The sequence below is a fragment of the Pseudoliparis swirei genome, chromosome 7 (assembly GCF_029220125.1).
Source record: "Pseudoliparis swirei isolate HS2019 ecotype Mariana Trench chromosome 7, NWPU_hadal_v1, whole genome shotgun sequence".
In the NCBI taxonomy this organism is placed as follows: domain Eukaryota; kingdom Metazoa; phylum Chordata; class Actinopteri; order Perciformes; family Liparidae; genus Pseudoliparis; species Pseudoliparis swirei.
The window spans coordinates 9535333-9562425 of record NC_079394.1 but is presented as its reverse complement, the minus strand read 5'-3'; the positions used below and the strand labels follow the sequence as shown (position 1 = coordinate 9562425).

Sequence of the window (27093 nt, the reverse complement as noted above, 5' to 3'; positions counted from 1 at the left end):
TCTCCTCTTCCAGACATACAGTAATGACCACTCTTCATGTTGCTGCTGCTTCATTTGTCATACGGGATGACATAAAGGCCAAAGGTTACTTTGTGAAGGCTAATTACTGAGCAGGTTATATATACACTGGTGTGTGTGTGTGTACCATAGTTTGGCTGTGACACTCCTGCTACCCAACCATCTGAATATTTGTTTTGGAAAGACAGAGCAGACGTTATTTTTAGGGAATGTTCATGTGTCCTGAACGCAGGACATGCAGGATGTGTGGACATCCAAATACAGGCCGTACGCGAGAGCGCTCACGTTGCAGACACACCCACGCATCCACATTCCCACCACACACACACACAACATACCACGCAAGCCATCGCTCATCAGATCTGTGACCAACAAATAAACACAGGCCGGCCTAACCGTGAGCCCCAGAAGCAAAGCGAGCAGATGCACCGTGCATGCAGAATGTGCGTGCGTGTGCGTTTGTGATTCATTCACAAGTCGCTTTTAAATGCGAAACAGGAAAGACGGAATCAATCAGAGAGGCATCGACAGCAGCCGGAGGGTGAGGGCCGCATGCAGTCCGTCTGCAGCGCTTAACAAGATGGTCTGTGCAGCCCAGCCGGTGTGTGTGTGTTCTTGCTATATGCAGGTTTATGGATGAGGGCATAGGCAGGAATTGCAATCTGTGCCAGCTTCATACTCCATTCAGGCAGTTCCTCACGCCAGATGTTTCGGCTGCAGAGTAGGAAGCCATCATGACACTGGAAGGTACTTTGATTTATGTGATGTGACTCAGACTGATAACACCAGAGGCCCAGAGCAGACACAGTCACAAGGAAACTGTCAAGTTAGAGACACTGATGTTCTCTGCTCGGCGAGTGTTTGGCAGAACCTTTAGGGAGTGTTATTCTCGGTGCAGAGCCTTGTTAGGCTTATTATCTCCATCAATACCCAGGTTTGATTAATGTGAGGTTTTAAATGTTAAAGCTATCAATCATAAAATGGAGTAATGAAATTGTTTTGTTTCATAAAGGAAGATTACTAAAAAAGCCAGGCCTAATTATTTTTTAAATAATGCTTACCTAATGGAAACTTATCCCTCCAGTGGTTGCTAAAAAATCGTATTACTTGTCTGAGAATTGAGTTAGTTCTTAATTAAACCTGGCTTGCTTTCATCTGATCACAGTAGCTTTAGGTTGGCTTTATTAAACAGCTTTCCCACTTTGAATATTATTATTTTTTAAGCGTAGCTGATCAAACAGGATTAAGAGGTTGTTCGAGGTGCAACAACATAATTATAATGCATGCAAGTCCACATGACGGGCCAGACAAGTCCTTTTGAAATTCAAACATCAGGGTGCGTTTGCTTGGCTTGTGAATGCAGACTGCTAGTGTACCAACCTACATGGCTTGGCATGCACATGCACACAAACACTGCCCCTTTGTTGTATGCCATCATCAAACATCAGCTTAATAAATCTCTGTGCTGCTTCCAGAGGGAATAAAACTTCCTGTGTGGCAAGAGACCAGACTAAATGATTTAGGAGTTGAGGTTGCTGATCGTAATTGCTCCCTTCGCGATATCTTGGGATCAGAACCGCAAATTATGACCCGAGCGCATCTTTCTTTCTGCGTAAGGCTGCGGTCGGCTGGACCGGTCGCGACAGGCCAAACCTAACCGCAGTGCTACATCGAGCTGTTTTTAAAACACCCACTTCTCCTCAGATAAAAGCCGCCGTAGCAGCCATGTGTATTGAATCTAGTCCAATCCTGAGGGTATCCTGTTCTTATCAGGGGTCAGATAAGCTCATTTCACAGACCCTCGCCTCGCCTGGGCTACCAACAGGACCCCACTCTGACCTCATCTCCCTTTTCCTTAATGCTTGTGGTTGAATGAATGCTCAAAAGGGGAGAACACTCCATGACTGACTCTTTGTAGTAGCTACAGTACAAAGAAATCAAATATCTAGTCGTTGAAACAAACGAGACAACCTTGAAATTCCTGGTGGGGAGTATTGAGACTCTGGACCGGTCACAATCCAGCGTCAAGATTAAAATGTGTATTTGGATTGTGGTGTCTGTTAACTGCGTAAATATGTACGGCAACTGAGAGGAAAAGCACCGTATCTCATCTCAACACCCTCGTTCCCTCGGCTGTTTTCGTGAGCTTACACCATTAGGCTCAGCGGGTTCTTTGAGCTAATTGTCTTGAATTTGGGAGACCAGATGGGGAGAACACACACATCTAGTTGGGAGACTCACCTCGGCTTACCAGTCTGAGGGCTCCTTTTCTGCGTCGAGCTTCCTAAGCAGCCTCCCCAGCCACCGCACCCATCCAGGCCCTCCAGGCATCTCGGGCTGACAGCTCTTCAGCCAGATACGGGCAGCACAACAGCGCAGTCATAATTGGCCCCTATTCATTTCTCAGGGATAATCCTCGCCACGGTTGAGGCTTTTTTTGTTCCTCGCGTCATTTTTTCGCAAATGTTTACACAAGTTATGTATCGGTTTCTCTTCCTCCTGAGGCTTTCGCTCCGGCTGCGGCTCTGTATACCCGGCATGTGTGTTTTAACGTGCGTCTGAAGGTTGTGCTCCTCCAGCGTGGCTGCTAGGGCTCAAGACCTGAAGTGACAAAGGCCTTGTGAATGTCTGACTCACAGACAACTGTCAGTGTTCAATGGGCTGGATTAAGACCGAGCATCGAACCGAGTGCACCCTGACATGTTGACATGTTCTACTAAGTGCATTTCGAGGTGGATTTAGCCTGTTTGCTCCATTGTGGTGGCACAGAAGAGACACAATTGCTTAATGGGACTGGCTATTCTTGAGATGAACTTTACTCCCGCTGTCTGAGTTGGGACTGACACCAGCTTCTTTCTCAGGGTGAGTGAGGCTGCTGTGGATCCTGAGGAGGTTCAGGGGTTTCAGAGAGCTCTGTCCTTAACCAAACAAACACAGTGGAATTTCTGCCATTGTTGGTGCAGAGGGTTGAGTGACAGGGCTGCATAGCAGAGCTGCCTGTCAGTAGAGACGACTCCGGGTCAAAGTGTGACCCCCCTTGTGACACTGCTTAATATAAGACTGGGCCATGTAGTATATTCTAAGATAAACCTGTACAGATGCATGTTTACATTGCAGTGGTATTGTGATTTTTTTGTTTTGTATGCCCTTATAATGCTAAGAAGGAATCCCCTCAACAATTTTAACAGATTCTCTTTAAAAAATGAATAGATCAATACTTTGCAAAATACATATTTGCTTTCTTGTTGACAGTTAGAGGAAAAGATTGAGTCTGTATGGTGAACATCAGCCTAACAGCAGAAGTCCCCGTTAGTCTTCATGCAAAGCTTAGTGTTGGAGCTATTTAATTTGACATTTGTATTTAGGTTTTATTGTAAAGTAATATTGATTGTTTATTGCTTATTTAGGTTATATTTTGATACGTTAGTTGTTTCTTATGATAGTTTAGTTTAATATATTTAGTTTTAGGTTCACTGATTGGGTAACACTGGGCACCTGTGGTTACATGTAGAGGTGGGTAGGCACAGGACCAGCATGCACCAGGGTGGCCAATGCTTTTTTACCACAGCACAGAGAGGAAGTGTCAACATTTTGTGTGTTCTTTTTTGTTGGTTTAAGAAATAAATTATCAGAATAATAACAGGCGGAAATGGACATAACCCTTTTTTGTATGAGTCAACACCGAAACCCACGGTGCATCAGTGGCGGTTTGATTTATAGTTTTGTTTGATTTCCTACGACAAATGGCCACTACACTAAGTTACCCTGCCTCTGGCTGGAGTTTCATATTAAATTGTATAGATACGAAAGTAGTAATTTTGCATCTAATTCAAGGCATGAAAAGAAGATACAAATATTTACTAAAATGCTGAATATGTACAAGTTCGCACACATGGATACACATTACAGATGCAATTCACCATGAAACACATAAGACTCAATCAGTGGGCATCGTTACTTTAATAGTGACACTGTGCATTCCACAGTGGTAATACTTTACATATACATTATGGATAACAAAGCTTTCATGGAAAATTACACTTCTCTATTTACAACTGCTTAAGTTGCCAGCCAGGGGACATCAGGCCCACACTCCCCAGTTCTGGGTTTTAGTGCAGGCCATCATTATCTGGCCGACCTGAAAGTTGAACCCTGACCCCCCCATGGGGCACTGCGGAGCCTTCCTGGTCAAAGCGTGGGCCTGGAGTGACTGCTCAACAACAACAACAACAGCTATTCAAATAAGACTGATATGTCATTAAAAAGTTACAAGATATCGAGCAGATGAGAAAACGCAGAAGGGAAGTGGAGGGTAAAAAGCAAACAGACATTACAGTCACACCGACGGCTTCAATAACTTCCCCCGTGTTGCCGTGGGCCACCTGAGGTCTCTGAAGTGGCTCGTTAAGCACAGGAACATAGACTCAATTACCCTGGGCAAACACAGCGCTACCGCTCAGTGTCGTGTTGGCTGGCTGGCTGGGTCGGTCCGTCTCCTTGCCATACTAACCCCCCCCCTCACCTTTAGCACCCCAGTCCCCTGCCTTGCAGCACATGAGCCCTCTGGGCTCCGAGTGATAGAGTCAAGCTGTTCCTGCTGAGCGGAGGTCAGGGTCCTTCAGTCAGCACCTCAGCCCTGAACAGAGCACACAGGAATCCCCCTTCCCTCCCGAACCACGGCTGAAACTCAGCCCTCTCTCCTCTGGCCCGGGGCCAAATAAACCTGGTACCTCTCTCTCTCTCTTTTTTTCTTCTCTCCATCTCCTGGCACATTGTCACTCCCCTCATCGAATTCATTAATCAGACTGGGCAGATTAGACTTCAAATAAAAATAAACTACTCCTCCTCCTCCTCCGAGATGTCCGTGTAGCCAGCAGGTTGAACACTTGAGCACTTTGGCAAACTGTGGGGGGCTATTACTGCTTTATTGGTATAAACAATTTGCCTTATCTTGAAGTGTGATGGCTCTTTTGGTCTAGCCTGCCATCCATGTAAATACACAACAGATAACCCTTATCAGTTTGGCACCAATAAAGCCAGTCTGCTTTAAAACCTCATCCAAGAGCACGTATCTTTTATAGGGATTAAAAGGGATTAAAAGCACAACCTGAATGTATTCAGGCTTGTTTTTTACCCGATGAGTACTTTATCCTGTCTTCCATTCTTGGCCCATAATAAAACGGGTAAATTGGTGGGCAATAGTGCCACCTTTGGGTGATGTTGAGTAGTACAGTTATAGTCGAGCTCTCAAAGCACTGTTATCAACAGGTAGAGTCGCCCTGTGGTATCCACACAGCTTGTGACAGCAAATATTTGTAGTGGCATTCTGTCCGTTCATTGGGTTGGAGAAGGGCATGGAGGAAACGGAAGGGGGCTGGAGTCTGCTGGAGTCTGCTGGGGCCTAAACAAGCCGGGGCTCCCTGGCCAGGTCTGAGCTGCCTGACTGACAAGCGGCCCTCCAACTGTTTGTGTGTGTCCATGGGAAATGGGGCGGTGTTGCGGCGACGGCCCTGGGGCCATCCATCAGTGTCATGGGGAGGGATGGAGGGGTTGTGGGGGTGTATGGTATGTGTCACCTCCAAGACTAATGGACAGGAAGTACAGCCAGAGAAACAACAATATTTGCAGAATATTATATATATATATATACATATATATAAACACACACCGAGAAACGTAAGGGTTCAGTTCACGGTTTTTTGTTTGATTTCAACTAAACCCTGAGCTGAGCACAGGCTTTCATTCTGATTGATGATCCTGTTCATTTAAAAGACGCTTGCCACAACTCTCACTGACCTGATCTGTAACCGGAGGATACACTCACAATATGCACATATATGGTACACTAACCTGTGCAACAAGTGATAATCTTCATGACCAATGGCCAATGAAGAGACCATGTTCCCAGAGAGAGCTGTAGAAAAGGAGGGGGACGAGGAGAGAGAGAGAGAGAGAGAGAGAGAGGGCAGGGGAAACCCCGGCTCACTTCTTTCTACTGCTACAGACGGACCCTGTGTGCTCACTTGTGTTCAGAGGCTGAGGGGCTTAACCTCAGCAGCCGGTTACCATGGCATCCAAGCCGGACCGCTTTGTGATGCTGACCTTGGTCAGGTCCTCAGCGCAGGTTGGGTGGATGCCCACGGTCTGCAACAGGTGAGAATATGTTGCTCCACACCTGAGACACAAAATCAGTGGGAGGTCATTCACACTGGTTTAACTTGCATTCTCTCATGACTGACATGTGTACATTAACCTTGATCGACTAATGGGTCCAGTATTCTTTTCTAATTGTTCACTACACAAGCGTGAGCCTGCTGAGGACGTGAAAACCCAACTTAAAATTGGATCTGTGGTGTGTTGAATAGTTGCATTTATATGATATTCAGAACAATAATATAGAGGCAAACAACGATTTGCTACAAAAAGACAAATCAATTAATATGCTCGGAAAGTTGTATTCAGCACTTCGGGAGTAAAAATGGCCAAAAATGTTGAATTGGACAAAAGTGGACATCAAGACCAATGGGGACTTTCAAAGAGTTAAAACACAACAACTCAACACCATAATTGATTGGATGGTTATTGCATGGGGCACAAATGCAGAAAACCCTTTTATCTTAAATAAAAACTAGGATGTATTAAACTTACTGGATGCCCAGAGCAAAGCCCTGTGTGACTTCTCCTGCATTCGGACCAGTAAAGTGCAAACCCAGGATCTTCTGCTCTCCAGCCCGCTCACATACCACCTGAGGAGGAAGAACACTGCATTTAAGATGATTTTCTAGGCAACAGATAGACACATCAACAGGTTGGCAGGATTATGGTTGAACCTTGAGGACTATCAATGTATTGCGTCTCCACGTCCTTCAGGCAGCAGTCTGAACCCCACTAACCTGCTGCAGGAGCCACCACTCCTGTCCATAAACCATATTTATTGCCTGAGCTAGCGTGCATGCACATTGGCTCATTTTGAAATATTACTTCCGTTTAGAGAGGAAGTCTCTTTGTGATTACTTTGTGGAGCATCACCCTTTAATTGGCATAAACTATTAGCTTGTAAGTTTTGTTTTTTAAAAGCGCTATTTTTAAGCTTTAATAGTTTTTCCAGGCAAAAAAGGAACTATTCAGATTCCAAATAAATGATCAGTTTACCCAAAAAACATCCGAGAGGAACTTTTTGGAGCTGCTGGCGGTGTTTTACTGCCAGAATGGGGAGACACAAGTCTGCACCAGGCGTTTAACCATGGGGTATTCCAAAACAATAATAATAATGATAGCAAACAAAACCAAGAACCACTAATTTGGTAATTAGCTCGGTAATTGCTAGATGGAGCCAAATTGGAAGAGCTAATACAGTTGTGTTTCAGAAGCTAGTGAATAAATAGGCGTGGCAGCATGAGATGAATCAGCATGCACAAACAGTGCATCTCACACACATATATATGTTGCACAATTAAGTAAATTATATGGTGTATACGATGCCAATAAAATCTGCTCAAAAACACCTCATAAAAAGTCCCTTCTCAGTTTAAACCCACCTTTAAGTAGCACTGGCTGGCATCGCGCTCGGCAACAGTGAATTCCAGAGGCTTGTAGAACGCATGGTAGACCTACAGACACAACACATACATCTCTTTCACCGGGGAAATTATGTAGAACGTATAATTGTAGTCCTCAAGTCCTGGCAGTGTTATTTTCTATTCTGCATACAGACAATCAGTTCTTCACAGTGATGATAAAACAGCCTGTTGTGGACCTTTGCTTTAAACTGAGACGTCCCAGGTGAAAAGGGTAATTGTGTTTAACTCATAGAGATCCCTATGAAACCTCCCCAGCTGATGATTTACATTTAGACTATTGTTTTGTTTCCCATTGCAAGTTTTAAATATGCAAATGAGGTTTAATCTAATGAAATTTTTGGGGGAATTTAAGAGAAATATACAAATGCAAATTGACAAAGTGGAATAACATAAACACCTTAATGTGTATTGTGGATGTTTTATTCCCACTAGTCTAAAAGAAGACAGTAAATAGGCCAAAATCTCAAAATTGACCAGTGCATGATAAATGATGGTTTTGCCTAAAGCTGGTTAAGGGGAGACATGTGAAAAAAAGAAGAAAAAAACAACACATCGATACCTGCTCACGATTTCCAACTCCTCACTGAAAGTGCGTCTCGTGTGTTTTATTCTACGGGCCAACGTGCCGACACAAGTTGTGAGAGCCACGCAGCTGTCAGGGGCTGTAGCTACAGCTCCTTCTCTGATGTAGGCGCGCCTGTCATCGCCTCACACACACCTCAATCAGACCTCCTGCCCGCCTGTCAGTCACAGCGAGGTGCCCCACCTCGCCGCCGAAACCGTTTATCGATGGCTTCGTGCAGGTGTTGGCTAGCATCTGGCGCACCGCTCACGTACGCGAGCATGTCACAATACAGGGCTGCTTGTTGTTGGCATTGTCTGTACATGTCAATGTGTGTTCAGCAGTTATGGGACATTGGATTTTTCATGCAGTTTGACGGCAGTAACAAGCCACTAACACGGCCTTTGTAACTGTCTTTGTGCGTATGTCACTTCTGGGTAAATAAACTAAACACATAATACAACAAAGTTACATTCACAACTGGGGATCAATGCTCACCAGTTCTCTACGGTTATATCTTCAAGATACTATTTCTGATAATATACATAATTCCCTCTATATACATAGCGATAAGTTGTTTAATTAACCTCACAGTGAGTTCAGAACTTTTACAGACCACCTACAAAGTACCTTTGTACGCAACAAATACCCCCAAACACTGTTTACTTTATCTTATTGCCTAGAACATATCTCGTTGAATCATCTGCCAAAATATTACGTTTTATATTACAAGGCATCCTCCTATTTGATGTGGGCTTTCCTGCTGTGTAATTAATACATTATGAATATATATCTTTCCACACTATTTTCTATATACTGTAGTTGTAAAAGTTGGAGTAAAGTTATATTAAGTCAGATTTTTTTTATTTATTGCATTTTAACTTGAAGTATGGACATAATATGGAAAGCTTTGAAAATACTACATATCTATTCCATGCTTACATCTGTACTACAGTGACACGTCCACCATACCTCGATGCCGTCTTTCCCGAGCCTCTTCTCAGCCTCCTCCTCAGACAGACCCACGCAGCCATACTCAAGGGGGGTGAACACAGTGGTGGGCACCTGACACACACACATACAATGGCTTAGAATGCATCATAGAAATACATATTTTAGTAAATACATATTTAGTACTGTGTATCATACTTATTCCCCCCCTCACCCCCAATGCCATATATGAATATAAAGATACTCTATAATAACAAGACAATAAAACCTACATTAAAACTTGCAGAAGAGGTAAATATAAGTAAACTAAGTATGGTGAAGAATGATATTTTGGGGGAAATTCTGGTTCGTCTTTTTTATTACACATTCAGGTGTATGTGTGTGTTGTTTCTTACGTTGTCGTAGTTCATGAGTTCAGTGCTGTGTCCAGCCAATCTACGGGCGAGAAGCTTTCCCGCTTTAATGGCCGTCGGGGTCAATTCAGGACGACCCTAGAAGAAGACACCATTGTATTCACTTCTATATTTGCTGACCTCAAAGACATACGGTCTCGGCCTGCTTCTTAAAAATGTCCTTGCTAGAAAGTAACAGAAGTCTGAAGTTTAAACCATGTGGTCCTCTGTTTTTATTTCAAACCTACACAAATGAATATTCAGAAATAGTGTAAAGGTGACGGACATAAGTGGAAAGTGCTAAACATTTAAAACAGTCCAGCACACTTACAAAATCTCTACATCTGTGTTTTGCCTTTATTGTTCTGGATGTCTGCCAAAATAGACAAACACATAGCCTTGGACACACACACACACACACGGTGCAGGAAACCGTAGGGCTGCAGGGCAATTCTAAAGGTATGACTTAAACCTGTTAAATTACCATCGCACACATCCTGTTGTCCAAAACATCTCCTGCACCTCTGCATGTGTGTGATGTGCGCTCTGGTATTCCAGTCACTGTCATGAGTCATAAAATTGCATTTCTTGGCACTCTTTTCTTTGAGGAAAAAAACAACAAAAACAAATACAACAAAGCACTGGACAAATTGAGATATCAATCATCCTGCTTTAAAAAAAAAAAAAGAGAATAAAAAAAGCCTCCATGTTGCTGTGAAAAGCTGACAGACATGACGGGGTGAAGCACAACTCATCAAAGCAAACTGTCAATCAAAGAGAGTAAGTGTGGGTGTCATGAGGCCTGGGAGGCAGGAAGGAAGCACACAGCTGGCCGTGGTGAAAAAACAACACTGACGGTACATGCAGCAGGTATAACGAGTATTAACATGGCTGGCTCAGCCTGGAACACACAGTGGCAAAGCCAGTGATCACATGGAGGCTTCACTTGCTGCTGGGTGATACGTCTTGTATGTGCGCTCACATAAATGTCCAGCCTTGAAGATAATGGTTCATTTTTGATGGAATAACTTGGCTCGTTTCTATATTTTGTGACCGTCATCAAACGTGCACAGCTCAGTTCTAGATACTTTTCTGCATATTGAATACGGTCAGAGGAGAAGAAATTACATTATTTTACAAATAGTCTTAGCAGTAGGGTGTGTGGGACAAACAATGACGAACAAAAGCCAATGTCAACAAAACACAAGGTTAACGAGGTCCATTCACCTCTTAACATCTGACCAACTACACATCTTTATGACCTTAACTAATGATAAGGACCAACTGTATGTCTTAGGGATAGCAAACAGATGTACGGGAAATGTGGAAAAGAAAGTGCTCGTATTGCTGGTTATTTACCTTGTGTTGCTTATAAGCCGGAGGATGTTTGTTTACCTCCCATTGTATCACACCTTGACTTAAGTGTCAACAAGATCTAGTGACAACAGTTGAATTCACAGCAATTTACTTTGCAGTCCAAACTAATAATAACTCTTTCTGAGTGTTATGGGCTGTTTCCGCTGTCAGTGTGGTGTCACCGTCGACCACGCCTACCTCGCCGATGTCACCGAAAGCATAGATGTTTGGCACCGAGGTGGATTCGTCAGAGCCCAGAATTATTTTCCCCGTCTCCTTTTTGAGTTCCACGCCAAGCTTGTCCAGGCCCAGGGCTTTGGTTTCAGGGGCTCTGCCTGAGGTCGATGGAAGGAAACAACACAAGGAGAACATTGAGTCACAACTCAGGAGAGACAGAGAGAGAGAGACAGACAGAGAGAGACAGAGAGAGAGAGAGAGACAGACAGACAGAGACAGAGAGAGAGAGAGAGAGAGATTATTCTGTTTGATTTTTTTCACTTTGCGATAGATATTGCCATAACATCTTTATCGTGAAATATTTTAGTTGTGATAATCGTTACAACTTGAAGAAAAGTCAGTGAAACACCAAAGTCATGAGTGTTGATCCTCTGGGGACCATGAACGTCTGTAGAACATACAACCAATGTCCAAATGAAGGTGAAACCATAATTTTAAATGATTAAATTATAAAAACAGCAACATCTGGCCAGCTGAGAGAGAGAGAGAAGAAACTGATGAGCAGCTGGGAGTTGAGATCCCATGGACCCCCATGGACACCCAAAGGTGTGATTTCTGACACTTCCTGAGGGACGGATGACTAATGCTGTCGACACAGAGTCTCTATGGTGATGGGGCATGGACCACTCTCTCCCCCTCCTCTCTATAGCTCCAAACAACCTGCCTGGGTAGCATAATAAACACCCGGCCCTGAGCTACCCATGTAGATACTATCGGACAGCAAAAATAACAAACCCCTGAGACCCTTTTTCCTGGCTGGAGCCAAAGAACAACGTCCCCCCCCTCTTCACAGACCAGGGGGGGCTACAGGGACCGTCTAGGGCTCCACAGCCTGGGTGGTTAAAGGCGATGGGGAGCACAGAGGAGGAGGAGAGAGGGGAAGTCAGTCATGACCAATTCCCAAAAGCAAGACTCACATTCTCACATTGGCCTAACGTCTCGTGAATTATGGTGCATTTAGATATTTACATTTTGAAATTGAATTCTCTCATCTGTTCTTCTGTTTTTTCTTCTTTAATTATGCATGAAAAAAAAGACAAATGCATGAATATATCTATAATATATATATTTTTCACTTTAAATGAATCAAATATTTTGGGTCAAACCAGTATTTCCAGTGTCAAGGATGAAAACATTGTTTTAAGTTCTAAACCAGTCCGTGAAGGACTTGACCTTTCTGATAAGCTGAGATATTAAATAAATGTTCTTCTTAGCAAATAGGAATTTAAATTACTGGCAAAATATTATTATTGAAAAAATATATAAAAAAACTCATTACAAGCTGACTTGTAGAAACTTTCTCTGGCCTTCCTGTCTGTAGCTCCAGTCACTGCTGTACTATAGCAATGACCACATCTCCATTGTACGGCGAGGACACAACAACAGTGGGCCGCTGATAAGGGACTTGGTTGAAGGACACACACACACACACACACACACACACACACACACACACACACACACACACACACACACACACACACACACACACACACACACACACACACACACACACACACACACACACACACACACACACACACACACACACACACACACACACACACACACACACACACACACACACACAGGTATGACAGATAGGCCAATCTGATTCTTAACAAAGCCTGTTGTGACATTAAGAGGAAGCCTCCAGACGGCTAGGCTAATTAGCCACAACAACCCGCCACAAGTTGAAATGAGAGCTCGACGCTTATCTGATCAATCAAATGAAACAAGACAAAAGGGAGCGCTATGTGGGGGCGGACTGTTTGGTTTTCGGGGAACCGATCGTGCAGGATGCCGTACATGTATTGTGCTCACAAAAGATTTTAAGATGTCCATCGATAAAGAGCTCGCTGGCTATGGAACAAATGAGTACATGTCATGGGAATGGGAAACGCATTGCATGTATTCATTTGACAATTTGGTGTGTTTTAGTTTCCCCATTGTTCCATATTCTCCACAAATGTGATGTGTAACTTCCAGTCCCCATCATCACTTCTAAGGCTTGTGATCCCCACGGCAGGAGTACTGTCAGTATAAAGGCCCTAAAAAACAACTTTCCTGTGAGCAACATGATTCTACAAGAACACATTATTCATATTGATAACGCAAGCGAAAGCAGTTTGGGTATTTCATAGAAGCGATTTCTGTTCTGTAAGTGGGCGGGCCTTTGTTGGAAAAAGGTGATATCATGCATCTGTGTGCACCAATCAGATTTGTGATAGATTTGAATCAATATGGGATAACAACTGTTAGGTCTTTGTTTGTGTTGTCAGAACTGTCCATAATATCTGATCAAATCCAGCCCAGAAAGTCAATAAAGCAGATTACTATTTCGGAGTTTTTGACTTCCAATTACTCTTATATTAATTCCTTTAAGTAAGAAAAAAACCTTTTCCAAAACCTAAATGTTTTTGCTAAGACAAATACTAAAAGATGTAAGACCACATTTTCAGACCTATTCTCTGTCCTGATAACAAAAATGTGGGTTAAATCTATTTCTGGATGTTCACTTTTACATAACATTGTTAAGCCAGTATTTGGTTGTGAATGTGTCTACTGTACTGCTACAGTATATGTGAAGATAGTCATTGACGAGCAGAAACTATGTAGCTGCCAAATAATCTTATTGGTAGGAATAACATAAAAAGATATATAACATTTATCACTTCAAATATATATTGTTCAAACCCACAGGGTATTACAAACAGGGGGAGCAACATTCAGGGATGTCATCAGTAATTTATACAACTGACACGGTCAAAAGTCCTTTAAAAAGAACTAGGAAATGTTTTCCAATGACATCCTTCTGTACTGTCGAGCTCAGAGAGGAGGAAGAGCAATGTGCCCACTGTCCACATGTAGACAGGAAGCGTGGAAATGTTCCGTTTCCTGGTGTGTTACTGCTGGCACACCTGGACAGGGGAGCGGCCATGAGGCCAGGAAGGAGCAGGGGAAAGGTGGAGGGAGGCAGGGCCGTGGAGAAGGATGTGGCACACAGTGGTGATACTGTCCCCCGGTCCCCTCTGGCCTTTAATAACTCCACAGAGGCCTGCGACCCTGCCTGGCCCCTAGTGTAAGGTCACGGTAAAAGGAAGTGGCCTTGTACTCATAACTCCTGCATGCACACATCAAAGAGCAGAGGCCACGCGGTTACTGGTTCTCACTGAACTGTATGGGAACAAAAGCCGTCATGGGTAGAGCCGGGTCCACGCAAGGTTCCAGCTAGTCACACTAACACAACAATGTGGTGTCATGAATTAATATGTGACACTGTTTTCATAAGGACAAGGAACTGAAGACGCTGAATAACGAAAAACAACAAAAACAGTGTAAAATGTGTAAAGTGTAAAATGTGCAAGCGGCTACAAACAGGGTAAAATAATGTATATATTGGAGCACTGTGAATTGGAATTGAAAATCATTTGCCAGGTCTCAAAATGCCCTGTGCTTTGTTGAGTCTGTGTGACGACTGTTGCTCGAGTGAATCGAGGAAACAGCGGGCTGGCAGCATCTCACGTCAGAACACCGACTGATGCGTGCAGTCAAGGCAAACGTCATTCTCAGCAGCAGTCGAACGCTGAGACGATGTGGGAACTCTGTCACGGGAGGGAAGAACGAACGTCATCTCAGCTGCAGGGTCACGCACATCCTTGTCGCTGTCGCACGCACAGAGCATGAGGGGACCCTCTCCCCCTCCTTGCGACACTCAAAAGCGACTGGAAAAGCCTGGCAGCCAGATTTTCAGAAGCGTCTTGTGCCGTCGTTGAAACACAAATAAGCCGACGGCAGTGGCCCTGAGAGAGGTTCCCGTCATTGTTGCTCATACTGCTGGTGCAACGGGAGAAGCGAAAAAGCTGGAAGAGAGAATGGATAGACGACCATGCTGGAGCTAATGGCAGGCGAAGGGCCGCGGGCGGGCAGGGATGGCAGTGACAGATGCAGGGGTTGGTTTCCGCAGGGCTGGTACGGGCAGGAAGGCACCGAGTGGGAGAACAAAGAGGGGAACGTGGTGACCCTGTGCCTGGGTGCATCCTGCCCAGTCCTGCCTCTCTCCAACCAGAGCGCCAGCGCTGGGTGATTAACACTTCCCCTGGCCATTCCCATCACTCAGGCTTTATTACTTTGTTTTCAGCCTTGATTCCTCTGCTATCTGCTGACACTGCTCTCTATTGAGGACCGCAATTAAAATGAGAATCGTCCTACTGCTGTTTTCATTCAGACAAATACACAGGGAACAATACGACTGGTGTATTTACATGTAATACCTCGAGGTTTTAAAAATAGGGGGATAATGGGTTTATTACTGTACTATTAACTGGAATGATTAACTATCAATGTAACACATTTGTAAAGTCGAGTTTGTCATAATTCAGGCGTTTTAGTATCTGGATAAAAAAAGACTGGCGAAGTTGTCTCATCATTTTAAGGACTGTACCGTCTTGAGGCTAAAGTCATCAGTCCATTTTAAGTCAATTAATTATTTTCCTTTCAAAGCTATGTAATAAGCGTCATATTTAAGGATCAGTTCATGTAAGAAATTCCTGACAGCCTTATTTGTTTTTATTAGTCTTGGATAGTAGCATCCACAGTACAGGTCAAGTCTGAAGTCTTCACTTGTGTGAGGTCTTAAGTCTGACTTCTGTACACGTCTCAAGTCTAAAGCTTTGGCATGGCCTCTACTCAAGAGTCCAGAAGCAACACAATGAGCCTCTACCACTTCAAGATGTAGCTCTCTCTTTAAACTTGACCCTATGACCTCCAGGTGAAGGGGCTGAGAATGATATTTTTTAAAGCATATTACTTAAATGTTCCATTCTACATGATCTCATGTATTTAGGCTTGTTTCAACAACACCATGTGACCCACACACAGCCACATGCACAGACTCACCAACTGCCCATAACACGGAGTCGTAAGTGTCCTTGTGCTCGTTCCCCGTGTGGGTGTCGCTCCAGGTCACCTGCAGGGCTCCTGAGGAAAGTTTGTCCACACTCTTTGGGACACACTTCCATGCAAACTTGGTCCCATATGCGGCCATGTAGTCTGTGACTAGACCTGCCATCTGCTGCGTAAACCGAAAGAGAATACCCACTTTCAGACATGACAAAAGAGCATGATTATGCAGAATATGCAGATTGAAGTTTAGGAAGCAATACCTGATCGAACCCCCGGAGGGCAATGCTGCGGACCATCACTGTGGTGTCCAAGCCAACGCCGGTGAGGAAGCCTGCACACTCCAGAGCCACGTCTGAGCAGCACCAGGTTGAGGATTACAGACTGACACTCTTAGACGACAAGAACGTAGTTTAAAAAGGAGGAATGAGTCATGCAGCAGCATGTAAACAAGACAACTTGGTTACAGACATCGTCTCATCATGGTTTCCCCAATGGCCCGTACAGAACGTGTCTCAGATCTCAGAGTAGGAATGCAGATATGGTACCCTGAGTTTAGTTCAAATGCAAAGATTTATTCAGAAATAATATTTGAAACTGCTCTGATGCCAATGCTTTTATCAAATCAATAATGTTTCTGTAGCTGATAACAAAAGGAGTTATACAGTGGGTGTATTTACAAGCTCTCTGGCAAACAAAGGATACAGCTGGCTCCAACCACAAGCCTGCAAAAACACAAATTAAGCAAAGGAGTAAGCCAAACTATAATACAACAAAAATACAATGTCAGAATGTGTGCAGGATATGTTTTGCCAAATAAAATAAAGCAAGTACAAAAATGAAGATGTATGCTTTAACATGCTAGAATAATAGAGGTGATGAATTACAAAACATCACAACCTCAGAGGGAGGTGAAGACGTGTGAAGAAATGTAAAAAAACAGTGACAGTAAAAAAAAAAAATACAAAAAAGTGAGTGCACTTAGTGTGAGTGAGTGAGTGAGTGTGTGTGAGTGTGTGGTCCAGGTGAATCACACTTCTAATCCAGCCCTGAGATCTGTAACATTGAGGAGGGCTAATTGCCAGTGTTAAGGCTAATCCATGCAGATGGAGTGTGCCATGTTCAGGGCTCAGGTCCACACATCAGCCGGCTGAGTGATGCCCGTCACCCACAAGGATGAGGCTCTTCTCATCCTTGTTTTCACCTCCCCAACCGAGACCTCCTTTCCTTAGGTCTGCTCCACCTGACAGCTCGGGCTGCCTGAGGCTCATCCTGCCCGCGTCCATGCACACACAAACCACTCAGAGCCCGGTGCCCTCGCTCCCCGACTCCCTGTGTTTCAGCGCTGCACTTCGTGCACATTGTGAAGTGGCTTAAAGAAGATTAGGCGAAGAGCTTTAGCGTGATTCTACACTTTCATCACAGAGGAACTGTCCCATTTCCCCTCGCCGCCGCCTTCCTTCTCATTGTACATTGGTCTGAGTCTGTGCAGCTGCTACATTTCTCATCTAAAAGACGACGCTATAGATCTTTTACAACCCGTTTGACCTCTTTCAACAAAGGCGACATTTAAGGTTTTTTACATGGTGATTCCATTGTTGTTATTTTCCTTAATGTTTCTTTTTGTATCGATACATCTAATTTGTTGTGTCCATTTGTGGAATAATGTACACAAAATTAATTATATATATACAATTATATTATAATTATAAGTTAAGTACAAGACAAACCTGTATTGTTAGGAATAGACTGTTCAGCAGGAATTAGATTTTTCCCCAATTTTCATATTATAAGATGCCCAAAAATTGAGCAACATAAATCCATTTCCTGTTCCTCACTTTCCTTTGTTGTCTAGGTTTCATACAATCTGCCCAGCTAGATGAAAGGAAGTATCACAGGCATGAAAGCTATCTCATAAGAGGAACTCCTGACTGTCCATTGACTGCCTGGTGACCTTGGGTAGTTCTTCAGAAGCTCCATCACGATAAACACTACATTTGAATACTCCTCCTGTGTGTGAGTCCAGCATGTGGGGGTTCTGTTACACTGGCTTGGTGTCAGTCCAACTAAGATACCTTTGTCTATTGTTGCTCTAGACTTCATGAAGACATTTCAGTTTGCACACAGTTCCATGCTTGGTTCACATTCTAGTTTTTTTAGTCTTGCCAAAAGGACAAGGACTGCATGACAACGAAACATAAAGGATGACTTGAACCATCCTTTTAAACATTACATTCAAAACAAATACATCTATTTTGTCTATATAATATAAATTCCCATACAAACCACAAAAAAGCATTAAAATGATTTTTACGTCACTGTGGAATATTTCAGATCTCTGCATGCTTTTCAATAAGCCCACTTTAACACTTACATTTAAATGTATATTTAATGTTCGATTTTTAAATAGATTTAAATAGTAGAGTATGCGTGTGAGTGTGAAAGACAATTAACTGACTGATAGAAGATTTTCATAGAAGACACTTATTCAACCAATAATTTAGTGCAACCAATTCCACTAAATTATGAACAGGGCAAGATATACAGTCAAATCCTATGGATTCAGAGGAAACATTCAATTTTGACATAACACTTCTGTTCTTCCCCAGTGTTGTTTTACCTAGGTGTCCTGAATATATCTTTTGGAAAATACTAATGTTTTCATGGAGCATTCATACACTTTTCCGTAAAGGAGAACGTTCTGTTTTAACAGGACGTATATTGACTATTGACAAACTCGATGTGTTGCAGAATCTTTCATTCTGGACTATTCCCTGGGAAAGGAAACAGGTTCCTAATTATTTTGGACATGATACTAAAGTTACTGGAAATAATTGTTCGGCCAATGTAATCTGCCAGTTGGGAGAGAGATGTGTGGCAGCCAGGGCTGCTGTGCTGCTTGCAATGCTCCAGCGTAACCGTTGAGCCCGTGCTGGCGAGCGTGGGACATTTCTTTTCTGCTATTCACATTGAAACACAGGCACATGAGTGCATCCATGACCCTATGAATGTTTTGTTTTCCTACAACAGCTGGGAGGTTATGCCGCAGCCATATGTGGCGCTTCCCAAGACACTACAGAAAGATATTCCCGGGAAGTGCGGTCCTTGTCCGCCACACAAACACAAGCCGAGTCAGACACGCAACACAAACCCTCATTCGTGTGCCGGCCTATCCCTCGACCGGGATCACAGTCCTGCTGCCACGCGCTCATTTGCTTCCTCCTGAACGCATGATGGTGGCAGCCAGCTCTGGGCTTCGGGCCCCGGGGCCAAATCTGTCACTCGGGTGTGTTTGTGTTCCAAGACCCATTAGACACCAATCACTCGCCTAGACCCCTCCAACAACCAGCCCCGCCGGCAGAAACAGCCTCCTGGACCTCACCGGCACAGCTGACAGCTCGGCAGCACAACAGCATCTCTAGGTCTGGCCTAAGTGTGTGGTTTACCCTTACAGGGGGAGCTAAAGGTAAGCCTAACCTCATACAGCCTGCGGGGGGGTAGAGGACTTCACGAGCCATCACACTCTGACATCAAAGGACTTCCTGAGCTCAAGTGGATAATTCTGCTTCATGTACAACGTTTTGTTGTTGAATGGGCGAACGTTACAGTGGTAATTGTTTTCAGGGTGGCTTCAGTGCACTTGTGGTACTTTATTGTCTATAAATGATTTTATATTGCCATCAAGTGGTCAGAAAGTTGAATAGCATCCATGTTAATAAATATATGCTTCAGAGAAATACCACACATGATAGCATTAGAAGGAACTAATGTTCTTCAAAATCAAAATATTTAACAGAGCGCTTTCTGCGCATTTCCAAAAACAAAAGCACGGATCATACGCCAAAAAACAATCAAGATCAGCATTTTAAAAAAGTAATATAATTAAAAACAATTAAAAACTGCCCCAGGAAGCACAGATACATATGAAGCTTACATATCGTAATCATTGTTTCCGCCTATCTGTCAGCGTGACGCAAACAACCACAACCCAGGTATCCCACAACCACGCGTCACCGTCTGCACGTTGTGCCAAGAGGAAACATCAGGGAAAGACCAATTAACCAGGTGATGACAGGGGCTAAATGGTTGGATTAAAGGGCTTGTTCTGGAAAGGTCGGGATGCACGCCGCTAATCGGAATCATGAGGCGAAGACAGGCTGACAGGAAAGGAGAAAAACAAACTCCATGTCACTGATGAATGATCACAGTGCGTGACAGTGGGACGTGTCGTGTCAGTGCGGTGAGTTAAAGCAAGGCATTAATAGAGAGGCGAGAGGTTCTGCTCCCCTCGAAGCTCAACAACGATGCCAAATATCTAACACATACTAAAGTGCATGCCTTCAAAGGGCGATATCAAAATATAAACAACTAGATATTTGCGTTGATATTCACGGTCTGTATTTTGCCTGCAGACCATAACCCCAACATATAATCAAATGTAGAGGGCACTGACTGCGTTATATCCTATTACTAATACAATTTAATAAACGATTAAAAAATTCACTTTGATCACTGCCTTGTGTATGCATTTTGTTTCCTCTGTATATTTAGTATTAGTATTGTTATTATGTTTTATTATTATCTTTTATTAATGCTCTAATGTGCACCCGCTGCTGTGATCCTGCAATTTCCCCACTGTGGGACCAATAAAGGAATATCTAATCTAATCTAATAAATGATGTGTGTCGGTCGGTGGAGGGTGTCCTCACGTTTTCCCAGGCGACTTTTTCAGCCAGAAGATGTCATCACTGGTGATTCCATGCTCCATTGCTCCTGGGATCTGGAACAAGGGTTAAAGCTGTGAGCAGAACTCTCAACCAGCTTTACACAAAACAAACCGTCTGCTCTCTAAAACCTGATCTCTTTTCTGTGTTAAGGCTTGTCCAGTATGTAAGTACGGTATGTGAGCCACAGTGCAATGCTTACAAACCACACTGTACATGACTTATGAGGTTTTGGATAGTCTCTAATTTGTTTTGTGTCAATCAATCAAATGAAACGTTCGGAGGAAAATGTACCTTTGTGGGGTAATTGGGTCGTCCACCCGTGGCGATCACAATGTTCTTGGCAGTCAGGATCGTCTGTATGAGAGGAGGGGAATGTGAAGTAATAGCTTTTGTTCATATCCTTCAAAAAAACAAGGAAAAGTCAAATGAAAGCCGTTGTTCTCCACAGTACTCCGCATTTTTGTTATAAAGTAAAAACAACCATCAGCACACTAAGGCACGGATGTGTTGAATTTTGATTTTGTACATCAGAATCAGAAACAGTTTTATTGCCAGGAATGTTTACACAAACGAGGAATTTTTTTTGGCGGAAGGTGCAACATTTAGACATGACAAACATGACAAACAACAATCAACACGAGTCCTGGGGGTGACAGAGTCAGTCAGTGGAGGACCCGGGCTCCATTGATGAGCCCGACTGCCAACGGGAAAAATCTTTTGGTGTGGCGGGAGGTCTTGGTCCTGATGGACCGCAGCCTCCTTCCAGAGGGGAGGGACTCGAACAGGGAGTGACCAGGATGGGAGGGGTCAGCGACAATCCTTCTGGCCCGCTTCAGTGACCTGGAAGTGAACAGGACCTGGAGGGAAGGCAGATTGCAGCCAATAACCCTCTCGGCCGAGCGGATGATGCTCTGCAGCCTGCACTTGTCTTTGGCCGTGGCTGCAGGGTGCCAGACGGTGATGGAGGAGCAGATGATGGACTCAACGATGGCCGTGTAAAATTGTACCATCATTTTCCCTGGCAGGTTGAATTTCCTCAGCTGCCTCAGGAAGAACATCCTCTGCTGGGCCTTCTTGGTGATGGAGCCGATGTTCAGCTCCCACTTGAGGTCCTGGGAGATGATGGAGCCCAGGAAGCGGAAGGACTCCACAGCGTCGACGGGGGAGTCACACAGGATGAGAGGGGCGGGTGGGGCTGCATTCCTCCTGAAATCCACAACCATCTCCACTGTCTTCAGAGCATTGAGCTCCAGGTTGTTCTGGCTGCACCAGGTCACCAGGTGGTCAGTCTCCCACCTGTAGGCGGTCTCGTCCCCACCAGAGATGAGTCCAATGAGGGTGGTGTCATCCGCGAACTTCAGGAGCTTGACGGACTGGTGACTGGAGGTGCAGCTGTTGGTGTACAGGGAGAACAGCAGAGGGGAAAGAACACAGCCTTGGGGGGAACCTGTGCTGGTGGTCCGGGAGCCTGAGACGTGTTTCCCCAGCCTCACGTGCTGCTTCCTGTCGGTCAGGAAGTCTGTGATCCACCTGCAGGTGGAGTCGGGCACGTGCAGCTGGGAGAGCTTGTCCTGCAGCAGGGACGGGATGATGGTGTTGAAGGCAGAGCTGAAGTCCACAAACAGGATCCTGGCATAGGTTCCTGGGGAGACACAGTTAACATGGCCCTTCACAGACCTGCTGGCTCTGTAGGCGAACTGCAGGGGGTCCAGGAGTGGGTCGGTGATGGTCTTGAGGTGTGACAGGACCAAGCGTTCAAAGGACTTCATGACCACAGAGGTCAGGGCGACGGGCCTGTAGTCATTGAGTCCTGTGATCTTGGGTTTTTTGGGGACGGGGATGATGGTGGAGGCCTTGAAGCAGGCTGGAACGTGGCATGTTTCCAGGGAGGTGTTGAAGATGTCGGTGAACACCGGAGACAGCTGGTCAGCACAGTGCTTCAGGGTGGAGGGGGAGACGGAGTCCGGGCCCGCTGCTTTGCGGGGGTTCTGCTTTTTAAACAGCCTGTTGACGTCTCTCTCCAGGATGGCGAGGGTCGTTGCATGACAATGTAATGCTGATTTTACTCTGCACTCAAATGTGTGTTTAGAAATCTATGAAATCAATCGAAGCCCCGAGAGGCAAGTGAGAGACAAAAAGTTTCCTTTAACTTTGTTTCCATCTGAGAAACAGGTGATGAAGAAAAGTGATGCCATGTGGAGGTTGCTGTGCACCACGACCCCGCTTTCTAAATAGGACTAAAAGGCTTTCATATTTTCTACCAGGTGAGTTTAATTTCTCCATGCACAGGTAAATGTATTGGCTGTTAAGAAAGTTGTGTTACTTTATGGTCCAGATCTTTTGTTTCACTAGCTGTGATTCATATTTAGAACATAGTGGTGACTGCAGCCTCTTGTGGATGAAATGAGTATTACAACAAACACATTTACAAAAATGATTCTGGCAAAAACATAAATTTTTTTGTTGCCCGATATTAAGTGATAAACACAGGAAAAATAATGCAAGAAATTAAATTGCCAGTTTAAAAAAAATCTCTTCCTGACCTCTGAGGGCTTCTGTAAATATCTAATCATACACATGTCAACAAATATACACAACATGTGTTATAGACAGGGGTGCACATAACTGGTACGCATGCGCGAAGATAATCAACAATGCGTAATGCCACTTGTGTTACTTCGCGCCTTTGCGTACTTGCCCCCACCCCCCCCCCCACCCCCGCCTGTAGGTGGACATCACAAAAACTCCACCATCTCCCGCTACTCACCTGAGTAACTCACTGAAAAAGTTATGTGCACCCCTGGTTATAGAGTACCTCATACATTTTTTGATTGTGGTTTTACTAATTGAAATCCAACTATCAGTTATGGAGTGATTAAATAAATAAATTGCCGGGCCACCCACCTCTTTCCCTTCTTTAGTTAGTCCTTTGACAGTGTGTTCATCCACCAGACTTCCTTTGATGTTCAGATACTTCACCTTCCTTCAAAACACAGAATGACCAGCTGGTTGCTGCGGGTAGTGCATTAACATACTGTAGTGTAGATCACTCACTAGTGTCCTGCTCATTACAGCAGTATATTCTCTACATTTGATCTTTTTAAACAGCTGAAATGCAAAGCAACTATCACAAAGTTCACTCAGGAGATGATAACATGATTTAGTTGCACAGAGAAGAGGCCTGATCCGGCTGCACAGTGAGAGGAGAAATATAACAGTTGTAACTGGTTATGTTGTTCGTGTGTTACTAGCCAACTGTTGTTTTGGGAACAGGAGGACAGGGGATGCAAATCAGATATGTTGATAGTTTCTATGGACAATTTAATCCATTATAACAGAATAAATGCAGCTTTGGTTCCTCTTTAAAAAGTAAAGGCAAGATATTTGTATTGTAATACTATTTAATTGTCATTTGTTTATGATTCTGATTAGAAAGTTGTGCCATTGCCATAGAGACTGTATATTTTTAAAAACAGTTGAAAATGATTGTTGGAAGATCAAATTAATATTAAACACAATTAATTGCGATTCACTTTATTTAATACAAAGAGTGAATTTCAGTTTTTGATTCAAATACATTTTTTGAAATGACCTTTTTTCGATTGATAGGTTAGTGTGATCATGACAAATTCCAATTTGGACAATGCAAAAATACTCCTGGTCACACACATTTATTTAACCACCACTCTGCTTTTGGGAATGGCCATGTTAGGTACTATTAACAATAATAGAACTGTGCTGTTTGGAGGATAATCTTACTTTACTATTTACAATTAAAAATGGGAAATTAGTTTAACATATATGCTCATCTATGGTTACATTTGAAATAAATAAACATGGATTTACTGCTCTGCACTGTGGTTAAAAATGCCTCTCTGCTGTTCACTCAATGCTAATTGTTAATTAAAAGAAAAAACGGAAATCCCATTAGAAGCATTAAGAATAGGGAGAGACCAAGCTAATGATCTAACTGGAATGAAAACATTTTCGGTTCAGTTTGGCTACATCCACACAGAGGTTAACACCTGTTTGCCCTCCAGCCAGCCACTCAATCAACAAGTGGTTGCTGTCTATCAATCCTTCAGCTGTGTGCCAAAAAAAATGTACAGCCTTCAGCAATAGCTCATATGCTACAAATTAGCAACAATTTAAAGAACATATAAATAATACATTGCTTTTAGGAAATGCTGTGTGTTTATGAACGCGTATGGTGTAAAATAAGAGTGAGCAGAGCTGGTGTCACTTACTTGTCCTGGAGCTGAACTCTGTGACCCCAGTTCAAAGACCTGACATGGTTTTGAATAGCGTCTGCCATGGTGGTCCTGGAAAACACATCAGAGTTAAACTAACCCGACCACTGCATTCCTGACCGAACTGACACAACACAGAGGAAAAGATGCTTCACGCTGTGCCTGTGATCACAAGTAGTTACTTTGCGTGGGTCGGCTCACAGGCAGAGGGAATGGAAATCAACATGGAAATAATGTTGTTGTTTTGAACACCATATGCATTCAAATAAAAATTGGACAAACTATAAATTTAGTACATTCTTTGGATGATCTTAGCACCATGAACGCCTTTCTCACATAACTCACAACGTTGGTTTCTGCTAATTCAAAGATTCATCCATCTGCCCCGTATTCAGACGCAGAGTCCCTTATTAATTGTGTTATTACATTTGAATACATCATTCGAAAGGTAATACAGAAACAGAGTATTGAATAGTAGAAATATAAGTCAGTAATATGAATGTGTAAATTGTATATTTGCAACTTTAAAAACAAAGCAATAGCATCATCACCATTGCCATCATCATCATTCATTTTACAACCACAATTAGCGTATTCGTCCTACTGCATTCACATCACTAGATGGTGCTGTTTAGCTACTAATTGATACAAAACGTTTGATTGATTTACCAGTCATGACAGATTGGCCCTGAGATCTGCCAGCCGTACTTCTGAGCATCTTTGACTGCAGTGCCGAGTAGAGCAGCCTGGTGCATGAGCTTCTTAGGAATGCAGCCAACATTAACACATGTACCACCAAGACCCCACTTGGTACCTGCTTGGAAACAAATGTAGGGAATACATTAACAATGGTGAAATCATCAAACAACAAATTGTAACTATTTGGCAGGTTCAGAAAATGCATTTTGCCTTTAACAGATGGCTCCACATAATCCAGGACAGCAACTTTCTGTCCCAACTGTGCTGCTGTAAATACAAAGACGTCGTCAGTGTGGGGTTCGGGTTTTGGGTCAATGTGCAAAGCATAGATTAGAGGAATTTAAATAATCTCACCTTCTTTGGAACAAGCAAGGCCTCCTGAACCACCACCAATAACCACCAGGTCATAGTCGTAGTTCCCTGTACGAGTTTATTAGATGATGAACAGTAGTACAAACTGATGTAAATAGTATAGGTATGAACGTATTAGTTGTGCATTAACCTCCCATATACCACACACACACACACACACACACACACACACACACACACACACACACACACACACACACACACACACACACACACACACACACACACACACACACACACACACACACACACACACACACACACACACACACACACACACACACACACAGTGACACAGGGGCCATAGAGTAGCGATGGCCTGGTGGCTGATGACAGCAGGTGAATGTGGATACAAATAACCAGCAGATCCTTGAGTTAGTTAAACTACATCAGTTACATCAGAGCTGCTGGTTTGTAACTTAGTTGTGCAATGACAGAGACACTCATAACTATAAATCCGCGCCCGTTAGGATATTCATATCGACACAAAATAGTGTTACCTGTCAGGTTTCTTGTCAAAACGTGGAAACAATTTGTTCTTTTCCACCGGTGTCTGCCCCTGCAGAGGGCAGCCATGTTGTTATTATGAAAGGACCCCGGCTGGGTATATGCTGGCTTGGCTATTGCCTGATAAGAAATGGTGTCCTACAGTCGACTCGAACTGTTGTTTTATTGTTCAATACAATATGAACAGAACATGAATAACACTTTGTTCATAATAAATTAAATGATATCAATAAATCTATTGCAATGATTGTGGGCCTACTAAAAGTCTATGTGTAGAACACATGCAAAATACATAGCGAATGTAAATAATATAAAGAAAATAGATTTGTACATTTCCGGGCAAAGAAATTATCAGAATTAGCTTGTATTGCCATGTATGTGTGCACTTTGACTCCGGTTACACGGTTATTTCCTGTAGAATCTAGTGCATACGAGCCTAATTAGCTTGTGAGCTTCCCCTACAAACAAGTCAATTCTTACTGATGTATACTTTAATAGTTTAAAATACAATATTTGAATCTGGAAAGTAGTTACATTAAT

General features: G+C 43.5%; 1 protein-coding gene across 2 annotated transcripts; it reads right to left on the bottom strand.

Annotated features, from left to right (window-relative positions):
* Positions 1-3959: 3959 nt before the first annotated feature.
* Positions 3960-26622, bottom strand: txnrd2.2 (thioredoxin reductase 2, tandem duplicate 2). 2 transcript variants are annotated; one of them, XM_056418925.1, is made up of 18 exons: positions 26547-26622; positions 26029-26094; positions 25885-25941; positions 25645-25789; positions 24973-25047; positions 23630-23708; positions 21017-21079; positions 20708-20778; positions 16704-16723; positions 16262-16353; positions 15996-16170; positions 11058-11194; positions 9507-9602; positions 9133-9225; positions 7557-7628; positions 6667-6764; positions 6042-6193; positions 3960-5602 (listed from the first exon to the last, which is right to left on the bottom strand). In XM_056418925.1, the coding sequence occupies exons 1-17, from the start codon at positions 26620-26622 to the stop codon at positions 6070-6072; spliced, it is 1539 nt and encodes a 512-aa protein (XP_056274900.1). In that variant the 3' UTR covers positions 3960-5602; positions 6042-6069. The 2 variants fall into 2 exon arrangements, with proteins under 2 accessions (XP_056274900.1, XP_056274899.1); XM_056418924.1 differs by having other exon boundaries at positions 3960-6193.
* Between the last annotated feature and the right edge of the window lie 471 nt (positions 26623-27093).

What these genes read in the sequence shown, in the direction of transcription:
- txnrd2.2 (XM_056418924.1), bottom strand. Translation starts at nt 26,622, where the DNA reads ATGGCTGCCCTCTGCAGGGGCAGACACCGGTGGAAAAGAACAAATTGT. An exon ending in GCTTGTGGTTGGAGCCAGCT is followed by an intron (nt 16,354 to 16,703) that starts GTATCCTTTGTT and finishes GGTGCTGCTCAG; the next exon opens with ACGTGGCTCTGGAGTGTGCA. An exon ending in CTTTCGGTGACATCGGCGAG is followed by an intron (nt 9,603 to 11,057) that starts GTAGGCGTGGTC and finishes GTCTTCTTCTAG; the next exon opens with GGTCGTCCTGAATTGACCCC.